General features: G+C 36.7%; 2 protein-coding genes and 1 long non-coding RNA gene across 5 annotated transcripts; 1 reads left to right on the top strand and 2 right to left on the bottom strand.

The window, feature by feature from the left end:
• Nucleotides 1-3,418: 3,418 nt before the first annotated feature.
• LOC131001660 (WUSCHEL-related homeobox 8-like) lies at nt 3,419-6,795 on the bottom strand. Its single transcript, XM_057928222.1, has 3 exons — nt 6,098-6,795; nt 4,646-5,167; nt 3,419-3,858 (listed from the first exon to the last, which is right to left on the bottom strand). The coding sequence occupies exons 1-3, from the start codon at nt 6,279-6,281 to the stop codon at nt 3,773-3,775; spliced, it is 792 nt and encodes a 263-aa protein (XP_057784205.1). The 5' UTR covers nt 6,282-6,795; the 3' UTR covers nt 3,419-3,772.
• A 3,100-nt stretch (nt 6,796-9,895) lies between these two features.
• Nucleotides 9,896-14,937, bottom strand: LOC131001542 (uncharacterized). Of its 3 annotated transcripts, XM_057927997.1 has the most exons (7): nt 14,673-14,928; nt 14,518-14,577; nt 13,817-13,987; nt 13,488-13,567; nt 11,543-13,264; nt 11,264-11,429; nt 9,896-10,861 (listed from the first exon to the last, which is right to left on the bottom strand). In XM_057927997.1, the coding sequence occupies exons 3-7, from the start codon at nt 13,887-13,889 to the stop codon at nt 10,554-10,556; spliced, it is 2,349 nt and encodes a 782-aa protein (XP_057783980.1). In that variant the 5' UTR covers nt 13,890-13,987; nt 14,518-14,577; nt 14,673-14,928; the 3' UTR covers nt 9,896-10,553. The 3 variants fall into 3 exon arrangements, with proteins under 3 accessions (XP_057783980.1, XP_057783979.1, XP_057783981.1); XM_057927996.1 differs by having other exon boundaries at nt 14,575-14,937; XM_057927998.1 differs by lacking the exon at nt 13,817-13,987 and having other exon boundaries at nt 14,575-14,930.
• A 6,817-nt stretch (nt 14,938-21,754) lies between these two features.
• Nucleotides 21,755-23,139, top strand: LOC131001725 (uncharacterized). The gene is made up of 2 exons (XR_009094005.1): nt 21,755-22,261; nt 22,850-23,139. It is a non-coding gene; the product is annotated as an uncharacterized LOC131001725 (long non-coding RNA).

Here is a 23,139-nt window from a genome sequence, read left to right as displayed (position 1 = left end):
GCACATACGGAGATTGAACAGCTTCGCCGGGAGATTGTGTCTCGTAAGGCGGTTCTTGGACATGTACATGATCCGACGGAGGTTCTGGAGATGGTTTCCCGGGCACAAGCTGATGGTAATATCATTCAAGATTTCACGATCGAGACGCAAACCTATGACGCCACTAAGGCGTTGTCTCGTGCCGTCTCTAAGCATTGGGGTGACATGGCAGACGATGATGATCCTCAGGATGAGGATGGCCACCCTAATTCTTCTTTATGAACGTCCTTGCTTGGAATATTCGAGGTATGAACAGTATGATATGCCTTTGCTTCATCATTATTGTGTTACGTATCAACCTTGTTTACTGGGTCTGTTTGAGCCTAAGCGTCGTTTTTCTCGTATTCGCGCTTCTTATTGGCATTCTCTGGGTTTGGTGTCGGTGCATCAAAACGATCGCGGATCTCATGCTTCGAATATTTGGATTTTTGCGGTTCACTCTATTCATCTGATTGTGGTTTTCTCTTCGGCTCAGGTTGTGATTATTCAATGCAGTATTATGGGCTCTCCTATGACTGTTGCTTTTACCCATGCTGCTTGTGATTACATTGAACGTCGTCATCTTTGGAGTTCTGTTAGTCATTTTATTGTGGAGAGCTTTCTTATGATTGGGGACTTAATTCGATTCTTGGGGCACATGAGCGTCGGGGCCGGCGTACTCCGGCTTCGACTCCGTGTCATGAGTTCAAAGATTTTCTTGATACTCATTTGCTTATTCAGCCAGAGTCCTCTAGCTCTTTTTTTTCACCTGGACCGATCGCCGCCGATTTTCTTCTCCTGTGGAATCAGTTTTGGACAGGGCCCTCTTTACTCAGGAGTTCTCGAAGCTTTGGCACTCGTCTGCGGTGCTGGTTTTGCCTAGATTGGAGTCTGACCACTCGCCTATTTTGCTTCGCTGTCAGGATTCGGCTGTCCCTATTGCTCGACGGAGGTTCTGTTTTCTCGGCATGTGGTGCTCTCATGAGGGGTTTCTTGACCAGGTTCGAGCCTCTTGGGATGAGCCGATTGATTTCCTTTGTCCGATGGTGCGGGTCATGAAAAAGCTCAAGTGTCTTCGTCCTATTCTGAAGATGTGGAATAAGGAAGTCTTTGGTAATTACAACATTGCTTTGGCTGAGCTTCAGCAAGACCTGAGTGTTTTGCAGGAGGGTATTGATGAGCAGGGCTATTCTGAGGAGCTTTTTGATCAGGAGGTCCAGTTACAGGCGAAAATTGGCACTCTGTTTAGCTGCAAAATTGACCATCTTTGACAGCAGAGCAGGGTTTCTTGGCTTTCTGACGGAGACAAAAACACGAGATTTTTTCATTCTATGGTGAAATGGCGGCGCTCTCGTAATTCCATTACTAGATTGAGCATTGATGGGGTTATCACTGAGGATATGACTACTATGGCCGCCTATGTTGTGGACTTCTATACTACTCTGTTTGCTTAGCCTATTTCTAAGCCTATTGATTGTTCTTGGATTGCTAATTATATCCATAGGACGGTAGCCCACTCTCCTTCTCCAACATAATCTATATATATATTTAATATTGCTATGTATATATAGTTTAAAAAACTGAGGCATAATCTAATTTAGTCAAATACACATAAAAAACTTACTTATCAAGATGTAATAAATTATACTCTCTTCGTCCTCCAAATAACTTTCTAGAAAGAAGGACACATATTTTAAGATAAAGTTGTTGAGTGTATTGAAAATAGTGAAAATATGGTATAATTAATATTGATAGTTGTGAAAAGGTGAAAATTAAGAATAAATGAGCCGAGATATTATTAGTGGTAGAGTAATATCCCAAAATAGATAATAAGTTATTTGGGGGATGGAAGAAGTAATATTTTTTATCGTAAAATAATTAAATAACAGTATGATATTAGTCCATAGTCTAATTAATATTTACCTACAAATTATGAAGGAGCTAGAAATGTAACTGTGTTATAAATATATACATATAGTATAGATGGAGAACAAATCATAAACCCTAATTTTGTAGCTCCCTATAAATAGAGGTATTTAGTTATCACAATAATACGCTCCTACAGATTTATCTCCCTATATGCTATTATTCTCTGTTCTTCTCCTCTTTTCTCTAATTTACTATACGTTATCAACGGGATTATTCTACACGAGGTTGTTCTACATTCTTTCTTGATGATATGTCCTATTAAAAAATTGTGTCTTTCTTACAAGGTGAGATACAGAGATAGGGTTTAGGGTTTGTTCTTCATCTATACTAGGAAAGACATATGCATGCTTGGATGACCATCCCTAAAATATGTTGCCTCGTTAAAATCTTGTTAGGAAAACTCAACGAGACAAAACATAATCAAAGGAAAAAGAGTACAACTCCCCCCCTAAACATAATCATTGTAGATCTTGGAGTCGACACATTCCGATCTTGTATACCAACTCTCTAAGTGTTGATGTTGTTAATATCTTCATGAATAAGTCACACAGATTTTCGCTTCTGAGAATCTGCATGTATCATTTGAGTTGCGTGATACAAGCAATTTTTCTACAAAACATAACTCTTTGGTTGACATTGTTGTTTAGATGTTCATGCCCATTAAAAACATCTCTGTAAAAATCCTATAGGAAAAATTTGATAGAGGAAAAGAGTACATGACATACATTTACTTATATGTTACACTAGTTGCCTCATTAAAAAAACTTTAACTAAGACAATCTCGTAAAAAAAATTAGTAAAGGAAACATATTTTAGATCGTTCTATTTTTTAGATTTTGTTTACACATTCTGACTGATAGTTGTCAAATCAGTCAAATGTACAGGAATTTTCACAAAAAAATAATAAAAGCCATCAACATCAAAAGGTATTTAAATTATTTAATTTGGGCATAAAATGCCTATATTTATAAAAAAAAAATGACATTTTTCATATACAATTTAGCAATTATATATGGCATTTTTACCCATTAAGACCGATGAATATGTAAAATTGCGATATGGACAAATAAGTCACATTCGAGGACGTTGATTTCCTTCAAATCTTGTCTTTTCATTTACTTCATATGAGCAAATAAGTCATATTCGATGACCTTGATTTTATTCAAGTCTTGTCTTTTCATTTACTTCATGAATCCATGAACCTATGACTCATGAGTGTTATGAAGCGTATAAATAATTGGTAATTGGCAATCATAGAGAGGCTCATATTGAACATTTGATCATTTGATATTAAGATTTGAGCACAATTGTCTAAGCTTTAAGATTTGGGCGTAATTGTCAAAGTGCCCGTCACAATTTGAATTTCTGGAAATCAAATAAGATAAATCAATTACAGTTCACCTCATATTTTTATACCCAGAAATTTCCTGCAATACCAATCAAAATCAAAAGCAAAATCAAAATAAACAGCTATCCTCAAAAGCAAAATATTATATGAATCAATATATTCAGAAGTTGCTAAAACAATCATCAAAGATTCAAAAGTAAGAAGATCTGTTAATCTACAGAGTGAGAAGGAACACAATAGACAGGGCACACAGTCGTAATTTAAAGCAACGAGGCAAGACAAAAGAAAAGGAATAAATCGAAAATGAAAAATAGGGACGGGCTCTCTAGAGCGATATATATCAGAATACCGACTTCATTGGTCTTCAAAATGCAGTCCAAGACGACAAGGTCAGCATTAGTCTCCGAGTTCGAGCAGAAGCAACTAATATTTTCAGTTCATAAAGCACATATACCACAAGTCAAGAGATCTATACGGTTATCCATCCATGTTGTAGTCTTCTTGCTGTAAATAAGGATTGTAGTTACCGGGAACTTCTATCTTTCCTATGAACTGGTCCATTCCTGCATATACCAACTTCATGCGGTCAAAGCGTGAAATTTTTATGCAAATAAAACATTGAGTTGAAGGATTTCATGAATGTAAATGCAACAGCTTTCAATTATCCATAGCTTGCACCTAAGAAAATCCCAGCTTCGTCTTTGACCATCATCAGAAAAGTGGTCGTGCTTAGGCAATCTGCCAACACTTTTTCCTTTAGTTCTCAAAGCTAAAATGGTTCGTTGTCTACTTTTTGATTTTGTAACTCGCAGAAGAAAAGGAAATGATGGAATTTCCCTCCATTGGAAGGCAAAACCTCTCAGAAACACTACTTACAAATTCGGGTTACAAATGTGTGTGCAACCAGATACAAATGCATCATAAATTTGCAGGCAAGAACGTGCATGTGAACACGCTTCAATCAGTGACTACAAAGTACAAACATCTAAAAATACAAGCCGCAGATTATTTTGCATAATTACCTTAAAAGCTGTTTAGTTGACTTCTAGCATAACAGCAGAAGTAAGAGCCACATGTGGCTCAAAATGGGAAGGAATAATTAAAAGAGAAAAAAAATACCCGAAGCACGTCGTGCTATTCGTGGTGTTTGCCTATAGCTAGCCACTTTCTAGAGGTTTCTCTTATTATTTAATTCGCTTGTTGCTTTCATTCTTTTTCAATATAAACAGGAGCTTATTGCATATCAAAACCTTTGACTCTATCATTCTACATATGGAAGGGTTGTATGCAATTTGGTACGTCTAAGCACATAATATAGAAGAAATGACTATTTTGGGGAGAAGCACGTACTTGGATTTGATAACATATTTCCATAAAAGGACATTTCCCCGAAATTACCCCCAAACTTGGAGCTGCCTTCAGGAGGCAACATTGGTTCGGGTTTGCTGGTTCTTGGATCGACAGAATGTATTGCTGAACTCGTCTGAAAACAGAGATCCTCTGGTCTTGAAGTTAGGATCTGCTGAGGTTGAAATTCCTCAGGCTTTGTTTTCTTCTCATTGGGGGACTCTACCTCTGTCTCGACTTCAGATTCAGCATTGTTTGACGGTGCAGCCTGTTGCTTCCTCTTCGACCTAGCACGCCTATTTTGAAACCAATTATAGACGTTTGTTTCAGAAATCTGGCCATGTTGAGACAACTCACTGGTTATTTCTTTGATCTTCTGTTTGCTCGGTGTTCCAATCCCTTGATCAAAAATGCGTTCAAGAATCTGAAGCTGCATAGGTGTTGGGGTCCACCGTTGTCTGCCGGTGATTTTATGGGCACCTGATGTTATCAGGGGATCGCAATACAGATTTCCTAACCTCACTCCTGATTGAGGAAGACAATTCATTCACATCAGAAGCTGAATAAATAAGTTTTTACCAAGAGGAGACGCATCTCAATCACTCATCTATACTTGCACTACTTTACAAGAACGGTGACAACGAAACACACAAATTATTTCCGGTTATACTTTCTGCCCAAGAATGTCAACCAACAAACATCGCCAAAGGTAGTTAAGTGAAGAAAATCTGTCCTCCATTACTATCCATTTAACAACACTTCATACCATATAGACTTACAAGCACAAGTCACAAGAAATTCCAAAAAAGAGAAGCTAAGCTGATTAAATTAGACTCCCATGTAACCGGAATAGGAAAATAGGGAGGTTATATGACCAATAGACACAAATATCACAGGAATAAATAAAAAGGACGTCTATTTCTATCCTTAATAAACAAGAGAAAACATCTGATCTAACCCCACTTGATTATATCTTTAAGACTAAATTCAACATAAACGGAAACCAAAGAATCAAACAACAAATACTCACTATGATAACATATTTAAAACAGAACAAAAATGGTATTTCAAATCTCTCAACTACTTCCTTTCATCAAGTCAGAATCATAAAGCCATGAAGATGGGGAGATATAATTAAATTCCTAATCAACTGTAAAGCTTCGACCAATAATGCACAAACCCAACTTGTAATTTGCATTGAGAATTCAAGCTGGAGGAGTAAACCACTCACAAGCAAAGAATGAAAACAATTAACAAAATAAACAAGCAATTTAATACAACAGAAGGATAGACCAAAAAAATCACAGCCAAGATTAATATTTTCGGTTATACTACATATCTCCCTTAAATTACCAATCCAAAACCAAAAGGGTCCCCAAAAAAACATAAATTCCGACCATTTCCACAAATCATCCAAAATCAGAGTAATGAACAAGAGATGTATGATGAAATTACCAGCAAGATCGGTCTGGGAAGTGAGGGATTTGTGCAACTCAACGAGCTGCTCACAAATGGTGGCGTAGACAGCAATCTGCTTGCGGAGAACTTCCATCTGCTCGTCCGTCATCACCTTCACAAACATCCCTCCGCCGCCGCCCGGTTCTTCCGCCTGCTGCGGCGGTTGCTTTTCCCACTCCATCACTCAAGAAAAAATTTCCTTTTTCCACTTTCTTCCGCTTAATTTGCTGAAACAACAGGAAAAAGGTAACGACAAAGCAAAGCAAAAAGACAGTCAATTGAGGCAATTATATATACAATGTATTTATATTTAATGTGAATGGCGACAAGGAATAGTCTCATGTGCAGTAGAATTTAGTGCAAATTATCTACTTTTTTTTTCTACGCCCGAAATTAGCGGCGACTGTTCTAATTGAAATCAAAGTTGGGTGATCTCTGTGTCAAAGGTACGGTTCTTGAGGTGTGAGAAAATCTATCCATTTTCTGTTTCTGCAGAATTTATAAATACATACATACATGAACATGTGTATCTATCTATTTCGTGTGTGTGTTTATGTGCCTCAATCATAAGCTCATAAATATATCCTTAATTTTGGGATCATAAAATATACTCCTATTTGGAAATTAAGAAAGCTTCCCTAATTAAGTGACATTTGAAATTTGAATAATGGCAATCCAACTCCAAACTCAAATCCTAAAATATTTTTGCCATTTTAGAATAGTTTAAAGTTTATTTGGGTTTTGAGCTCTCAAGGCTTTTTATTAACGGTTAATTGCTCATAAAATCAATTTATCTGATTTTTCCACGACGAGTGAGTTCAGTGAAATCGAACTTAAATTGAATAAGATGTGATTTATTTGTGTTTGTATAGATAATATGTGGCCTATAAATAATAAAGGGTTAATTATCATTAAAACTACAAAGTTTGAGCTGATTCTAAAATATTACATGATCTTAAAAATCTTCTTGACATACACAAAGTTTTACCGGTAATTAACCTTTTTATTAATCATTGTCATGTCGATCAATTTAAGGTGTTGTTATTCTGATGGTCGTTCTAACTTTTAACAACAAAATTCAATCGTTATAAATACTAGATTTGGTCTTAAATTTTCATTGTTTGATGACGTTTTAAAGACCTAATTTTCGGTCTTAAATAAATGACCAGAATTTCGATCGTTGCAAAAATAATATTAATGGCCGAAAAGAAATATCGATTTTAACATGCATGATAAATCTTTTTTGAAAAAATAGTAACTACCCAAATTACAGTTGTTAATAATAATAATAATAATAATAATAATAATAATAATAATAATAATAATAATAATAATAATAATAATAATTTTGGTCGTTAAAAAAAATAAAACATTTTGGTCACTAAAGCCAGTCTTAACCATCGAAATTTTCTATCATTAACAGCTTAACACCACTTTTTCTTGTTGTGTATATTTAGACTAATTAATCTTGATCTGATTGGAAATATATATGGATATTATTATTATTATTAGAACCGCCTATGGCCAATAAATTAGGGGTGGTGATGATATTGTAATCAGTAAATATAAATGAAGTGGTCTCCTCTACATCCATTTGCATCATGCGAACGGGTCAATTCTATTCAGACTTGCGTCTAGACTCGCTGATTCGATCGATTTGACTTGCCTCTCTTTTTGCTCAAACTTTTTTATTAGCGTAAATGATAATTTTACTAATGATAAATGATATTTTTATTAAATACAAATGATATTATTAATGTATGTAAATGATAATTCGTAAATAATATTTTTTATAAAATTAAATAATTCTTTATATAAAAGTAAATTATGGAGTACTATTATAAATGATATTTTTAGTGTATGCAAATGACACTATAAAAAAAAGATAAATCGATTTGAACCGGACCGTTCACATCATATATCCAACTATATAGAAGAGTTTGTGAATATAAATTTATAAATAAATTACATAATAGTGCAACATGTACAAGCGTGTTCAACTATTTCGATACATTGGCCGTTGGATACGCTTGTGAGTGGATGTGGATGTACTTTGAATTCTATGCATAATATAAAATATTGTCTCACTCCAAACATAAATGCAGCCATGCAATCAAACTACTTACTTACAAACTATAAGTCTATAACCAATCAAATTCATAAACATTTAATATCAATACATATATATATTCTTCAGAAGCAACCTCATTAGAGTAGATACCCACAAATTTAATTAAAATCTAGTTGGGAAGAGCAAATTGATTGTGGATGTAATCGACGTGGAGTCACTTAGTTCCTACACCTCATATAAGATAGTGGGTCTTTACCATATATGCATATCAAAATAAGTTAAATTCTCAAACTAGATTCAACATGCACGATTCTACAAATCTGTCGTCTAAGATGCCAATCACATCTAAGATAATTAATCAGATTATTGCTTATAAAGTGAGTCGTCTGAATTAAAGGTAATGTTTTCACTTTAATAATAGCAGAAACTTATGATTGCAATTATCAAAAAAACCCCACCTAATCATGCTTAAAATTAAAGGTGACCACTACTTACTAGCAGCAACACAAACAAAACAATTTATCTAATTGCACGAGATAACATCCACTATCCCAACTTATTTAATATTTCAATAATGATTATTATTAATTAAAAACTGTGTGTAATATAATCGGTTGCAATTAACATTTATTAACTAATCGAGCAGCTCATAATCTTTCTAATTCTATTACTTATTTTCTCAAGATGTAATGATCTAGAAGTTGGAATATCCATTTTGACTCCTAGATCCGATTTGAAATATTACACTTGCTCTTGTAGCCTAAAAAAACATTTATTAACTAATAATTAGAATTTAAAAATATATAACTATGAGATAGTTAATTCATTATTAACTAAATGTTGAAATTTAAAATAATTACATATCCTATAATTCGGTAAATTCAACTAAATTAACTATTGCAAAAATAAACTGAAAGACCAAAAAAATGAAAAAAACAACTAAAAGTATATATATATATATATATATATATATATATATTAATTAATTACTAATAAGTAGTACTATTTTTTTTTTCTTTAAGTGGTACATGTGATCATCCTTAATGGTGTATCTAATTTTCCAGTACCAATTTGGTACATCACTATCTCTACTCAAAATACAACACGATCGCACTACTTCATTTAATAGGAATAATACTTGAGATTATTAGAAATGCTCAAAAAATATCATATTCATAAAGCAAAAGCATAGACGCCCTCCTATGAACATGTAAAATATACCGAATTAGTTATTGAAATTGCAAAATCATCGACAACTAATTAGTCGAAACAAGAATTCTACAATTAATTCTACCTCACTTCTACCCTCTCCTCCAACTGAAGATGCCCTAAGTGTGCAAATTATATATGACTCAATATAACATCTATTAAATAACTTATTAGAAATGTACCCATTACATGTATGACTCAATATGACATTTATTAGATAACTTATTAGAAGTACAAGACAGGTCATTCTAAACCCAAACTTTTCTAGTTTGCCTTCTGTTCATTAAATTCTTTCTAATTCTCTAAAAAAATAATTTCTTTCTAATCATACGTTAATATTTATCATTGAACATCACATAATGGCTTTACATTTATTGGTTACTCAAACTCTCCTTTAAAAAAAATAGTTACTCAAATTCTCCTATTTAAGTTGGATATGCGCATTTTACTAACATACTATGTTGCAGCATGCCAAAAGCTGCATGAGAAATTTCCGATACAAGTACAACAAATAGTTAGCTAACTTTAATTTATTGATATACATGGATCGGAGCAATAACATTTTCATTTTGATACAAAATCATAAACCAATTAAGCTATCTAGCCCTCAACCTTTCTATAACAATTAACAACCACACCAATATATGCAACCACAACCTTTTCAGTGAACCTCAGCCGTGCATGCTGATTAAAACTATACACATTTCACACAGCATAATTCTCGTCTTGAATCTTTTCCTCGTCGATTTTTCTTGAATTCGAGCTAATTCACTACGCCTACGAAGAAGTCGAGCTGCCATGGAACACAAAGATCCATCCAAGCTATCGACTCCAGAATCTACTCAAGTAAGCAATGAGTACATATCCTTAACAATTTCTTCAATCAGATAACCAGTAATGTGGCACTCAAGATCTTTACCTAGAGCATTGATGTCATCATCCAGCAATCTAGACCACGGGTCAGACTTCAAATCTCGAGCAAGCATACTTTCAAGAGCATAAGCTGATCTATCTGCTGCTGGAGGGTGCACATGACCTTGAATGATTTCCCAGACAAGAGAAAGTAGTTCCCTTCCAAGAGGAGGCTGGTGACGCGCTGACTCAATAGCTTTTCCGAGTCTAGGCATGCTTGCAGGTTGTTTGAGTACAGTTGGTAGCGCTTCATTCAATAAATCAAGTATCACCCTGTGATTTGTTCTTGCTTCCCTCACCTTTGGTGCTACTTTCATCAACCTTGTTGCTTTCTCTGTAAGACTCTTCCACTTCTCCAAACACCTGGTTGCTAATAGGTTGACCGAGTGGGTCCCATTTTGGCAGAGGTCGATTACACGAACCATCATAGTAACCAGAAGCCACAAGCAAATCTCTAACATAGGCTTCAGTTGTGTCCTTTATTTCTAGATCAGTACCATCGGACTTCTCTTCAGTAATAAATTCCTCTAGACCTGGGTTTTCCAATTGATCTAACTGTTTTTGCAAATCTGTATGAATAAAAATGGAAGAAACAAGAATCATAAGGCAACTGCGGCACCAGATTTGAGTCCAGAAAAATGATGATCTTTTGGATTAAGTGTTGCTTTCATTTTTGCTGTCAAACATGGATTACATATACCATAGTTATTACATAATTCCAACAAAATTATGTATTGTTTAGGTTTAATAGACCAACTGGACCAGCCACTAAGAGATAAATTTAACAGAAGTCAGAAGCCTGTTTTATGAAATTAAAAAAAGGCAAAATAAGCTAACTATGCTAGTTTACTCCAGCATCCACAGAGCTTATGCATATCCTTTTTTAAAAACCTTTTCAATAAAGCAGTCACACTTGCTCGTATAGAAGTTCAAGCTCTAGTTATACAAGTAAGAAGTGCAACTTCACTTACCATTCAAGTTTGAGTTTATTTGGCTGAAAACATCAGGCACTTCACTGTCCTCCAGTTGGTCAAAACCAGATGATACCGGACTCGAACAAACTGCTGGCCTCCAGAATTCGTCATCAACACTACTGCATACAGATGCAGGGCTTGGTGGCACTTCAGTAGAATTCTCCTAAAACAAATACAGTTAGTTGAACACATATTTATTAGTAAAGCATCAGCATTCAATTTCATCTTTAGTTTCACAAGTATAAAAAGGTATGTCAAGTAAAATAAGATCCTCACATGAGTCTCAGAGGAACTCATCATAACCGTTGGTCCACTTGCAATATCTTTTAAGAGGTCATCACAATTATAGTGTAATTCATCGACTGACTGAACTCTCCTTCTGAACAGCCTTCCTCTAAGTGTTAAGCTGTATCCAATGCTTGAGACCTTTTCCCTCATCTTGAATTTATCCTTCTTTTGTTTCTTGACATCCATTGAGACATTCTCAACTACTTCATGCTTCAGCCTTATCTGGGCCCCCGTAAATATATGACGATCTTCCAAAAGGAGCTTCCCAAATGATGTTCCTGATCCTGAAACTGGAGCTGACAGAGATCTAACGAGGTTTCTGGGAGATGGTGCCTTGTAGTGCATTCTGCAATCATCAGAAGCCTCCTTGAAAGATCTATTTTGCTTTTCAATATCATTCATCGAGCTTTCAGAATAGCCCATTCTATTTTCAATCCATATATCTCTAGATTGTCCAGCTTTGCACTTCTCAGGATTTAGCACAGACGATCTTTGTTTTTTATGTGAAACAATCGGAACTTCTCGATGTGTTTCACCTTTCAGAACATTCCTGAACCTTTCAGTCAATAACTTCCTTGTTTCTCTGTTAACGAACTCAGGAGAATCTGTTCCATTTAACTGAATGTCACTTCTATAGGACCTTGTAGATTCTGACCGAAGTAAATTCAACCCAAAGTCCTCTGTAACGCTATCTCTTACTTGTTGTGCAATACGCTGAGCTATTTGTCTGGGTTCTGAAGGCTTTTCCCGGTACGGGGTCTCAATTCCTCCTCCACGGACAGTTTTACTTCTTTTAGAACTTTTACCTTGCAGTTCAGACTTGAGCCTCTCCTTCACCTCTTCAAGGAAATCTTGTATACTACCCCTCTCTTCAAAAGTGCTAGGAGTACTGTTCCATGAATCTTCATTGACACCCATCCTGTCAGGACCAGGCCTTAAAATCACAATCTTGGTCGGCGCAGAGACAATATCTGATTTCCGATCAGAACTCATCCAATGAGAGGGAATAATGTCTGTTTTTGACATTGTGTTAGAATACAAAGATTCCTTCACCCCATCTAACAAATAGTCCCTTTTCTTTCCACAATTACGAGAAGCAACTGTTTCACGCAGACGCACAGGCAGATCATTTGGTTCCATTAGATTGTCAAAGGATTCCATTCTCTTAGAATCATCATAACAGAACTTTGTCTCTTCGCTGACTTCATCTTTCATTATTGTCTGGCAGGGAGAGTTACTGAACTCTACAACCTTTGAACATTCCATAATTCGTGCTGCTTGCCATGCCTCAAATTCTTTCTTGAACTTCTGCAGTTCCTGTTCTTGAGGATGCTCTCGACGTTTAGGCTTCCTCAACTTCATGTGGCTACTGCAGTGATCAGAATAGCTGTCAAAATTTTGGTCAAAGTAATCCAGGCTGTGCTGTGCTGAGGACTCCCACATAAAGGAATCATAGCGATCTGAGTCCTTTCTAGGTTGTTCCTTCTCCGCGAACTTCCTAGCAGGTGTTTCGTACATTCTTCCAATCATTTTTGGCTCTTCTTCCAGAACAACAGGTAATGTATCAACTCCCATGAGGCGAGCCACTATGCTGGGTGCATTTTGTCTGGCATTTGATCTTTTAGAAATCTCTTCGCTAATTAATTTCTTGATTGGAGCCTCAGTGGAACATGTCTTCTTGGGTGCCTCCTTGGCTGAATGACAAGAATACTGGAAAAATAGAGGAAAACCGTAGTATGTTATACACAAAAAAGGGGAACTGTCTTAAATGGGTGCTAAGCTTTATCTGCTTGATTTGGTGGTTACAGTATGATCAGGGCAATAGTGTGAATGTGAAAGTAAGAGAAAAGCCAAAAGACAACTTTCCACCAAAACACATATATCCACAACCACAACTACTGAAAAGTTCATGAAATTAAAATAAGAAAATCACCAGTTTACTATCTCTTCCTGCATATAAGCCATAGAATGTCTCCACTGGCAGCTCCATACTGTTTCTCGGTGTCTCCAGGCCTGAATTATATAAAGAAGAAGCATTGTTTCTAGTTAAGAAAAGTTTGTTTGATTGTTCATTCCAGTAAAATTTAGGTATGCTACACTTTTTAGTTGGAGATTAAATTTGTCCCCTGCAGAATAGCTTCATACTATGAAGGAGGAGTCCAAAATAACACATTCATTATTTCCACAATCATTTTCCTAGTTGGACATTTGCAGGAAAACTACCCCCTCCCCTATTTAAGTGTAATAATTTTGGAGACGAACCACCATATCTTGTAACAACATTCTGGGCCATTAAATCTTCTTTAACGTACGGGAGCTGGAAAAATCTTCCCATCCCACAAAGAATTACCCCGCAGAAAACTGCTCAAAGACTCATCTTCATATTATTCCATCAAAACGAATGATCTTCTCAACCTGTAGGAGTTACCGATCCTGCAGAATCAGGGTATGAGAACAATACACAAACAAAGTACATCAAAATGTAGAGTGGGCTCAAGATAACATTAATGTCTCCGCAGAATATACCAGAAATTTCGGCCTAACAGCAACACTAAAGTCACCAGCTTGATGAATCAAGCATATTCTGATTAATCACATCATACTTGAATTTCCCATAACAAAAAGGGGGAAATCATTTTTCTTGGTGTAACTTTCAGGAACCAAATAATTGTGTTCTTCAACATATGGCAATCCTTGTCATGCATTCAGGACATAATTGACTAATAAAAAGTAAATTCTTCCTCTTAGTGCATGAAGCAAGATTTATTTTGCCAAAAAAAGCAGCTAAATACAAACTCAAGAATCACACGAGATTTGAACGGATAAAAAATAATTCGTAAAAAAGCGCATCTTGGCATAAATTCGCATTAACAAGGCAGACTTTTCTAAATCAACGAATTCATCACAGCCACCAATAGAGTAACTGATAGAACAGTACAAAATGAAGCAACAACCATACTGACCAAATGCGAAAATCTCCGATTCGAAACCAAAGCAATGAAACACACTAGAAAACTCACATTCTGCAATCACAAAAATAACGGTGAGGTGGCAGCTCCACCACCCTTGCAAGCAAGCGAAAAAAAGGATGAGAAGCTGTGATGCAAGAGAAGCTGACCGAATCGTAATTTGGGAAGGTATAACTTGTGTGGAAAGAGGAAGACGAGGAATGAGATGGAGTGAAGTACAGATAGTAATAATGAAGGAAGAAAAGTAGTGCTTTTGGCATGACAATCCATTGCTGGAAATCACACCACCAGCAACCCAAAAGCCTCTCTCTCTCTCTCTTCAAATTCTATTTTGACCGGGTGTAATGTCTGTGCTGCTAAGATTTCGACACGTGGCTCGAAATGTTTTCCAAGACCGATTTAACTGAATCGGATTTCATGCATTTCTGTTTCTTTTTCGTAAACTGTCGTTAATATTACACAACGTTTACCCATTTTCAACATTTGCTTTTATTTTTTATTTTTTAAGTTTAAGTTTATCCATTTTCTTCTTGTTTCTCCACGTCCAAACTTCCGCCAATATTAATGGCTCTCAAAGTATAATCGCAATCAATACAAAGACCATTTTAATACTCCATATTAATACGTCTGTAGATGCCCCCAATATACATATATATTTAGAGAGAGAGAGTGTTGGGAATTATAGACGCCAATAATTCCGCCCAGGATTGTTGTTGGGAAATTAGACACAACTAATTCCGCCCGGGATCAAGTGTGACTCAATATTGTGGATATCGACCGATATGAAACGAGAAGAAAAATGACACCGATATTTTTAACGTGGTTCGGCCAAACTGCCTACGTCCACGGACCCACACCAATATATTAGAGAATCTCAAAAGGAGGAGTACAACAAAAATACCACACTGTATTTTGTATCTGCCTACGCAGATGCTATCTCTCAACTCACTTTTATCACTCGTGTATAACTTCCACTCAGAAGCTATCCTCACACAAGATTTCTCTCTCTCTAATATCACACCCTTCTCTGGTGTTGTTCTGGGGTTTTGGGGTGATGGGGTGGTGTTGGGATGCTGCTGAAGAGGTTTATTTATAGGCAAATGATCAAGCCTCCAAATGAATAGTGAAGTTGCAGATGTTGAAATTGATGGCCACATTGCTTGAAGCCATTTGCAGCTAAAGTGGAATCCACCCTTTTGACTTGGTGGTTGGCCCCCTTCTTTTGACTAACAATCTCCCACTTGAAGACTGATTTCAATCTGTCTTCACACCTTGATCAACGCAGCAGTCTTTCTGTCTTAACTGTAAAGACATAACCGGTAGTGCTTCTCCTGCGATCTACCTCACCGACAAAATTTGCATCTACAAAACCTTGTAGTGCTACATCACCTTGTCGAAAGCACAAACATCTATCAGTAGATCCACGTAGATATCTCAATATCCACCTTACTGCTTCCCAATGCTGCTTTCCAGGATTTGCCATAATTCTGCTCACAACTCCCACTGCATGAGCGATATCTGGTCTAGTACAGACCATGGCATACATCAGACTTCCAACGGCTGAGGCATAAGGAATTTTAGCCATGAAGTCTCTTTCATCCTTTGTCTTTTGAGAGTGCTCTTTGCATAAGCGGAAATGGTTAGCTAACGCTGAGCTAACCGGCTTAGCACTGCTCAAGTTGAATCTTTGCAAGATTCGATCAACGTATTTGTCCTGAGACAACTACAAAACACCTTTTTGCTTGTCTCTGTAAATTCTCATCCCGAGAATTCGCTTTGCTTCTCCAAAATCATCCCCTCAAACCAAGGACCACATCATGTCCTCCCTCGAACGACAATCCGTACATCTTGCACCGCCGTTACCACTCAACGGGACTCGCTGCCTGACCACAGTATCAGGAAGACTTTCGATACAAGGAACCACCGGATTCAATCGTGAGTTCACTGGGGGTACACCTTCGTATATCTTGCACCGCCGTTACCACTCAACGGGACTCGCTGCCTGACCACACTATCAGGAAGACTTTCGATACAAGGAACCTGAGGTCGAGATGACCTCTTAGGAATAGGAGTTAGAGCTGGAACTGGAGACTGTGGTGGATCAGCCTCAGAGTTGGGCTCCTCCGTCTGCAAACTTTCATCTGCTTGCTTCGATGTACTGCACTCTTCAGTATCATCTGGATCTCTTTATCCGTAAGCCAGTTTCATTCTCCACCATGGCCTTCCACTTCTTGAACGCCTCAAACACCTCTGACTTTTGTCTCAAGAAGTAAACCCACACCTTTCTCAAGTGGTCATCGATGAAAGTCACAAAGGTAAGACTTTCCGCCAATGGATGAAACTCTTGCTGGACCCCAAACATCTGTGTGGACTAACTCAAGCTTTACTTGCTTCAGAGTTCTACCACTTGTGTTGAAACTCACCCTCTTCTGGTAGTTTCCCTTTCGAATGCATATACTTGAGCCCTTTCTGGCTCATGTGCCCAAGTCTTTGGTGCCACAAATTTGCATTCTTCTTGCTATCAGCAATTGCAATCATCACACACGCATTCATCGCTGTGTATAGGCTGCCAGTATCCTTGCCACGTGCAAGAATCATTGCGCCCTTAGTGATTTTCCAATAATCACCTGAGAAGTGTGTATCACATCCTTCTCTTGACAATTGCTTGACGGAGATCAAGTTATTCCTCAACTCTGGAATATGTCTCACGTCCTTCTCCTTCAGCCACAACATTGGCTTCGGTCTTTTTCTCGTTTCCCTTTGAAGGTACTTTACACTGCGTTCTGTAGTGCCCGACCTGACCACAGTTCCAACATTCAATAGACTTTGATTTGTTGGAATTCTTGTGGATCCTGGAGCTCTGCCTGCCATTCCTTGACTTGCTCCGTCCGCGTCCTTGACTTCTGGATTTTCCTTCAAGGGCTTATACAGGTCCTTCTGGTACAAGTAATCCTCCATTTGCATTTTCCAAAAAAAATTCAAAATTCACACCGTTGAATTTATCAATTTTGGAAATTTTATCGTCTGTCGACATTGCTCCCACTCGATCTGGACTCCTTGGATCGTTTCTGATTTTTCAGCTAACCACCGTGTTTAGAACACCTTTTGTCGACAAATCGGAACCACCGACAAATTTCACTATTCACGAATTCACTATTCACGTGAATAGTAACAGCGAAAAACATCAGAAAATATCTGCCACCACCGTGGCTCTGATACCAGTTGTTGGGAATTATAGACGCCAATAATTCCGCCCAGGATTGTTGTTGAGAAATTAGACACAACTAATTCCGCCCGGGATCAAGTGTGACTCAATATTGTGGATATCGACCGATATGAAACGAGAAGAAAAATGACACCGATATTTTTAACGTGGTTCGGCCAAACTGCCTACGTCCACGGACCCACACCAATATATTAGAGAATCTCAAAAGGAGGAGTACAACAAAAATACCACACTGTATTTTGTATCTGCCTACGCAGATGCTATCTCTCAACTCACTTTTATCACTCGTGTATAACTTCCACTCAGAAGCTATCCTCACACAAGATTTCTCTCTCTCTAATATCACACCCTTCTCTGGTGTTGTTCTGGGGTTTTGGGGTGATGGGGTGGTGTTGGGATGCTGCTGAAGAGGTTTATTTATAGGCAAATGATCAAGCCTCCAAATGAATAGTGAAGTTGCAGATGTTGAAATTGATGGCCGCATTGCTTGAAGCCATTTGCAGCTAAAGTGGAATCCACCCTTTTGACTTGGTGGTTGGCCCCCTTCTTTTGACTAACAGAGAGATTTTCAATAATTTTTTATTTGTCATAAAATTTAGCAAATACTTCCTCCGTCCCACGAAGCATGACACAATTTCCTTTTTAGTCTGTCCCACGAAGCATGACACGTTTCTAAAAATGACAAAAAATTTACCCTTTATTCACATATTCACTTTTTCACATACCACACTTAACACACAAAATATCAATTTCTTAATTTCCGTATCGAAAAGAACTGTGTCATGTTTCATGGGACGGGTGGAGTAGTATATTAGTTATTGATTCATCTCCTTTAATATTTCTTAGAATAAAGTAGTAATTTATTATTGAAATAATTAAGAAATTAGATTTAAATGAATATTTAGGAATTTCAGTAATACAACTAAATTTTAATGAGGTAGTTAACAAATTAATCGAGCTTGAAGTTAGTGGTGCTCAACTTAATTTGACTCGAGCTCTAATTTTATACTAACTACTTTGTAACATGTGATTAGTCGCTGAAAATTCACTAGCCAACGCCATTAGCTGCTGATGATTTTAAGTGGCTAATGACGCCGACCAATAAATTTTAAGCGGGTAATCACTTTTCTAGGTAAATAATTTAATTTGGAACCAGAATTGTGATTAGCCGTTGAAAATTCACTGGCTGGCATCACTAGCCGTTGATGATTTACAGTGGCTAATGACGTCGGCCAATGAATTTAATTACTTTTTTAAGTAGATAATTTAATTTGAGACTGGAACATATATAATATTTTAATTTTTTTTCACCTTTATATGATGTTTTAATTTAATAAACACATCCTTATTTTTTTTAAATTCGACATCTGCAATATATTACTTGTTTAATTTTTTTTCATCAATTAATAGGTGCAAATGACGTAAATTACCAATAACTGCCTCATGTTTTGATTTTGTACATATTTTCAACTTATAATTGTACAATTTTCTTACACAAGTACCTTTGTGTAAAAAACGTGTAAGAACTATTACAAAAATAAGGCAAGTCTATGTCATATCCCAGTTTTTAATCACTGATTAAAGACTTAATAATTAGGGTTCGGCATCCATTAATAATAAAACTAATTTGATTAATCTGATGTGATTTAATTGTTATATATGTGTTTTGATGTGTTAAATTCTTATTATTATTATTTGAATCCGTTTGAGATTTAAAGGATTATTGAGTAGTCAATAATTATTATTTCGAATTATAACTGACTTAGTAAAGTCATGTTATTTAATTTATATACGATAGAAATAGTATTTCTATTATTTACTTGAAGTCGTAATTAATTTTCGACTTATAAAACGAGTTATAAAATATGTAATTTATAGAGAGTTATAACGAAGCTTCGTTATATGAGAACCCGAAATTAGTATTACAAATACAGAATAAGGATTTTATTCATCACATTCATCTAGCACCTACACATTTCCACATCCATCTTACTCTTAAATAAATTGATGGTGTTGGAAACACTCATCATATGCCAACTATCCCACTAAACACTCATCATTCCACTAAACACTCATTATTCCACACACTCATCATTCCACTAAACACTCTTTACACCTTCTTTTGCCAGCCATCTTCTACACTTTAACATCTCAACATGCAATTAGCTTTTATTTAATCAAAATCAGCAACCAACATTCCTCCCATTCCTCCTAACATTCTGATCCAAGCTATACGTTCTTATGCTTGAATTATAATTCACTGATTCCAGCTTTCCAAATCAGTTTCCAAGATTTCCCAAAACAAGAAAGAGGTAATAAACGTCCATTAATTCTTCCAATTCTTTCATAGTTTTCAGATCCAAAATTTCATTGTTAAGCTTGGCTGAATAAATTCGCAGATCCAATTTTGGTGAATTCAGAAAGAAGATTTTCCTCATTTCCTACTCATATCAAGGTTACCTCCTACTTTACTTTCTCCATACATTCATTTGTTAAATTACAAAACTATGATTCAAATGAAAACAGATCGAACACACGCATCCATTACCACTTCTTTTAGACTATTATTGTTTCAATTACATCAGCTTATTACCATCAGAGAACCACCAACAGAATAATACACACGCACACATTTTACTATATTCTCTAATCTATTACATGTACAATCAGTTTTAATAAAAAGGAAATGAATGATTGAAAGAACAGATTTTTAAAACCCTAACTTGTTCTATATTTTGAATCTGGACTGAAAAATTTGGAGAGTTCCTTGTGTTTTGCTTGCGTGTGTGTTGTTCGAATCGTGAGAGGGGAAGGAGGGAGCAGCAGACGGCTGTTCGGCGCCGGCAACGGCGGCGCGGCGGCAACTGCCGTCCAGTCCCTGTTCTGCCAAAACGAGAGAGAAAGGAAAGGGGGAGAGATTAGATTATAACAAAAAAAGAAGAGAAGGGAGAACAGGGGAGGGAGAGAGAGAGATAGGAGGGAGAACTTATCTTCTCCGGTGACGACGATGCGGCGGCATCGGCAGCGGCGACACGGCAGCGGGAGCACCGAGCTGTTCCTGGTCGGCCGGAAAAGAGAAAAAGAGGGGGAGCTCAGATCTGGAGCCTACCTTCCCGGCGAGGCAAGGCTCGGCCTCCACCGCGATTCCAGCAAGACGAACGACGGGAGCGGCGACGCTCGGCTCTTCCCCGTGAGTCCGGCGGTGGTTGTGGGCGGCGAAGATGGATGCGACGGTGGGGGTAGCCTCTGCTGCCCTATTCCGAGCAAGGAGCCGTGGCTCTGTTTTTCCGGCGAGATAGAGAGAGAAGAGGAGAGACCGAGAGTATGAGAGGGGGAGGGGAGATGCACGGCGAGGCGGCGCGCCGGAGGCGGCGCCGCACTCGACCGAGCAGAGAGAGAGTCGGGAGAGCCGAGAGGGAGAGTGAGAGTGGCTGTGTGTGTGCGTGTGTTATGTGTTTGTGTGTGTGGTGTATGTATGTATGATTAGGGTTAGGCTTGGGCTCAAAGCCCTTCTTGCTAGCTTGGGCCGAAAATTTTAAATAAGGGAATGGGCCGATTTTTATTTAATAAAATGTACTTGGCCCATTTTTATTTTAAATTATGTTGGGTATTTATTTAAATTGATTGAGGCTCATTTTAATTAAGTTTTGAACTGTTAATTGATTAATAAAGCCTACAAATTTTTGGCCTTATTTATTTTAAAATGTTTGAATTTTCACTAAATTAATTTAGTGAATTTAAATCTCTTGATTTAATTTTTAATATTTAAGGTTGGAACTATTTATTTTAAATGATGTCCGTTCTTTTATTTAATTTATTGTTGAACTTTAAAAAAAAAAATTGGGATTAAACCCTCATTTTTATAATATTTCAAGGCTTTTCGAGTATGGATTTTTAAATGGTTAAAATGTTTTATTTCATCTCAATGGATTTTAAAATGTTTTATTATTTATAAATGAATAATGGAATTTCTTATTTATTTACATGATAAAAAAAAATGTGGAATTGTGTTATAGAATGATTAAGTATATGATTTACTTTATCAAATGAGCTTGAGATTTAATTGAGATATTAAATTACTAAGCATGTGTTTATAAATGATTTATTTATTTAAGTGATGAAAATGTGCGAAGTATGAGAAAGCATGATTTATAATGATTAAATTTTCAGGGTGATAAAATATGGCTTGTTCTTAATTGATGGAGTACTTGACTAAATGACGGGTGTAGAGGGAGGTTATGGATTATGTACATGTTGATGTTCGAATAAATGGGTTCGAACCTATATGATAGTTACATGATAATTGGTTACATTTTATTGATTGAATGAAACGAGATTAATATGGATGCTAGAACCCTAAAACATTAAAAGATACCTTAGGCACGTAGAATTAGACTTTGTCTTATGACAATTTCTTCACGAACTTATCGACTCTTCATCAATGAAGGTCCGGGCGACAGAAAGTGAAGCAGAAGAAGAAACGACTCCACGCCAGCTTTAAGAACAATTGAGGTGGGCATTATTTTATTATTACGTATATAGAGATCCCCTGCGTGACGTAGGCCTCATATGCGAATATATATGCATGATATGTTTTGACTATTTATTCAGTTCTTATGAAATGCTTATATGTTTAATGCCCTTTATGAAAATGAAAATGTTATGAAAATGAAATGTTTATGAAATGATTGACTGCCAAAATGTTTATGTTTTTATATGTATCCTATCTGTGTTGGTTCGCCAACTTTAAAGGAAATCCAATTGGGATCCTATGCTAGACAAAGGTCGCTAGCTAGGGTTAACGTGTACACTCATGGAGACCGCGAGTCGCTTGCGACCGGTCTTGGCGTCCGTGGTAAGGAGGCCTCCTTCCCGGCGCGTGACAGAAAGGACAGATATGGATCATATAGACTGAAAATGGGATGCGCATCCACCTTTATGAAAATGAATGAAATGTTTTAGTAAGCGCAGGTCATTTATGAAAACCCCTGTGTGTTACTGTTATGGCAGTTCAATTTATATATGTATGCATGTTGTATTTTCGGCTTATGTCACTGAGTATTTTTATACTCAGCCCTGCATGTATTTCTAAATGTGCAGGTTGAGCAGGCGATGGAATGGATTGGTGTTGAGCGGATTTCCCTTTTGATGTTTATGTAATGAAACCTTGAGTATGCATCTCCATATGCATAACTCACACGTTTTTCCGCTGCAAACACTCTGAATTTGTTATCGTATTGTGGAACTTATTACTCCTTCATTTTGTTTAACTTTCATTTGGGGTTTAGTCGTTATGGCTGGCTCATTTGTTAATTACCTAAGTGGTTATATATATATATACCACTAGTTTGTTGTTATTAATGTCGGTTATTTGGTAAATCCCTTTTAAA

The sequence above is a fragment of the Salvia miltiorrhiza genome, chromosome 8 (assembly GCF_028751815.1).
Source record: "Salvia miltiorrhiza cultivar Shanhuang (shh) chromosome 8, IMPLAD_Smil_shh, whole genome shotgun sequence".
Classification (NCBI taxonomy): Eukaryota; Viridiplantae; Streptophyta; class Magnoliopsida; order Lamiales; family Lamiaceae; genus Salvia; species Salvia miltiorrhiza.
Note: the sequence above shows the minus strand (reverse complement) of the source record. Positions and strands in the feature narration are given on the sequence as shown.

Bases quoted from the DNA above. Each gene is read 5' to 3' on its own strand.
- LOC131001660 (XM_057928222.1), bottom strand. From the start codon at position 6,281: ATGGAGTGGGAAAAGCAACCGCCGCAGCAGGCGGAAGAACCGGGCGGC. The intron at 5,168-6,097 runs GTAATTTCATCA...TTCCTCAATCAG, and splicing joins TTCCCAGACCGATCTTGCTG to GAGTGAGGTTAGGAAATCTG. The intron at 3,859-4,645 runs GTACGTGCTTCT...TGGTATATGCAG, and splicing joins AAATATGTTATCAAATCCAA to GAATGGACCAGTTCATAGGA.
- LOC131001542 (XM_057927996.1), bottom strand. From the start codon at position 13,889: ATGGGAAGATTTTTCCAGCTCCCGTACGTTAAAGAAGATTTAATGGCC. The intron at 13,568-13,816 runs GTTCGTCTCCAA...TATATAATTCAG, and splicing joins TGTTGTTACAAGATATGGTG to GCCTGGAGACACCGAGAAAC. The intron at 10,862-11,263 runs GTAAGTGAAGTT...TTATTCATACAG, and splicing joins AATAAACTCAAACTTGAATG to ATTTGCAAAAACAGTTAGAT.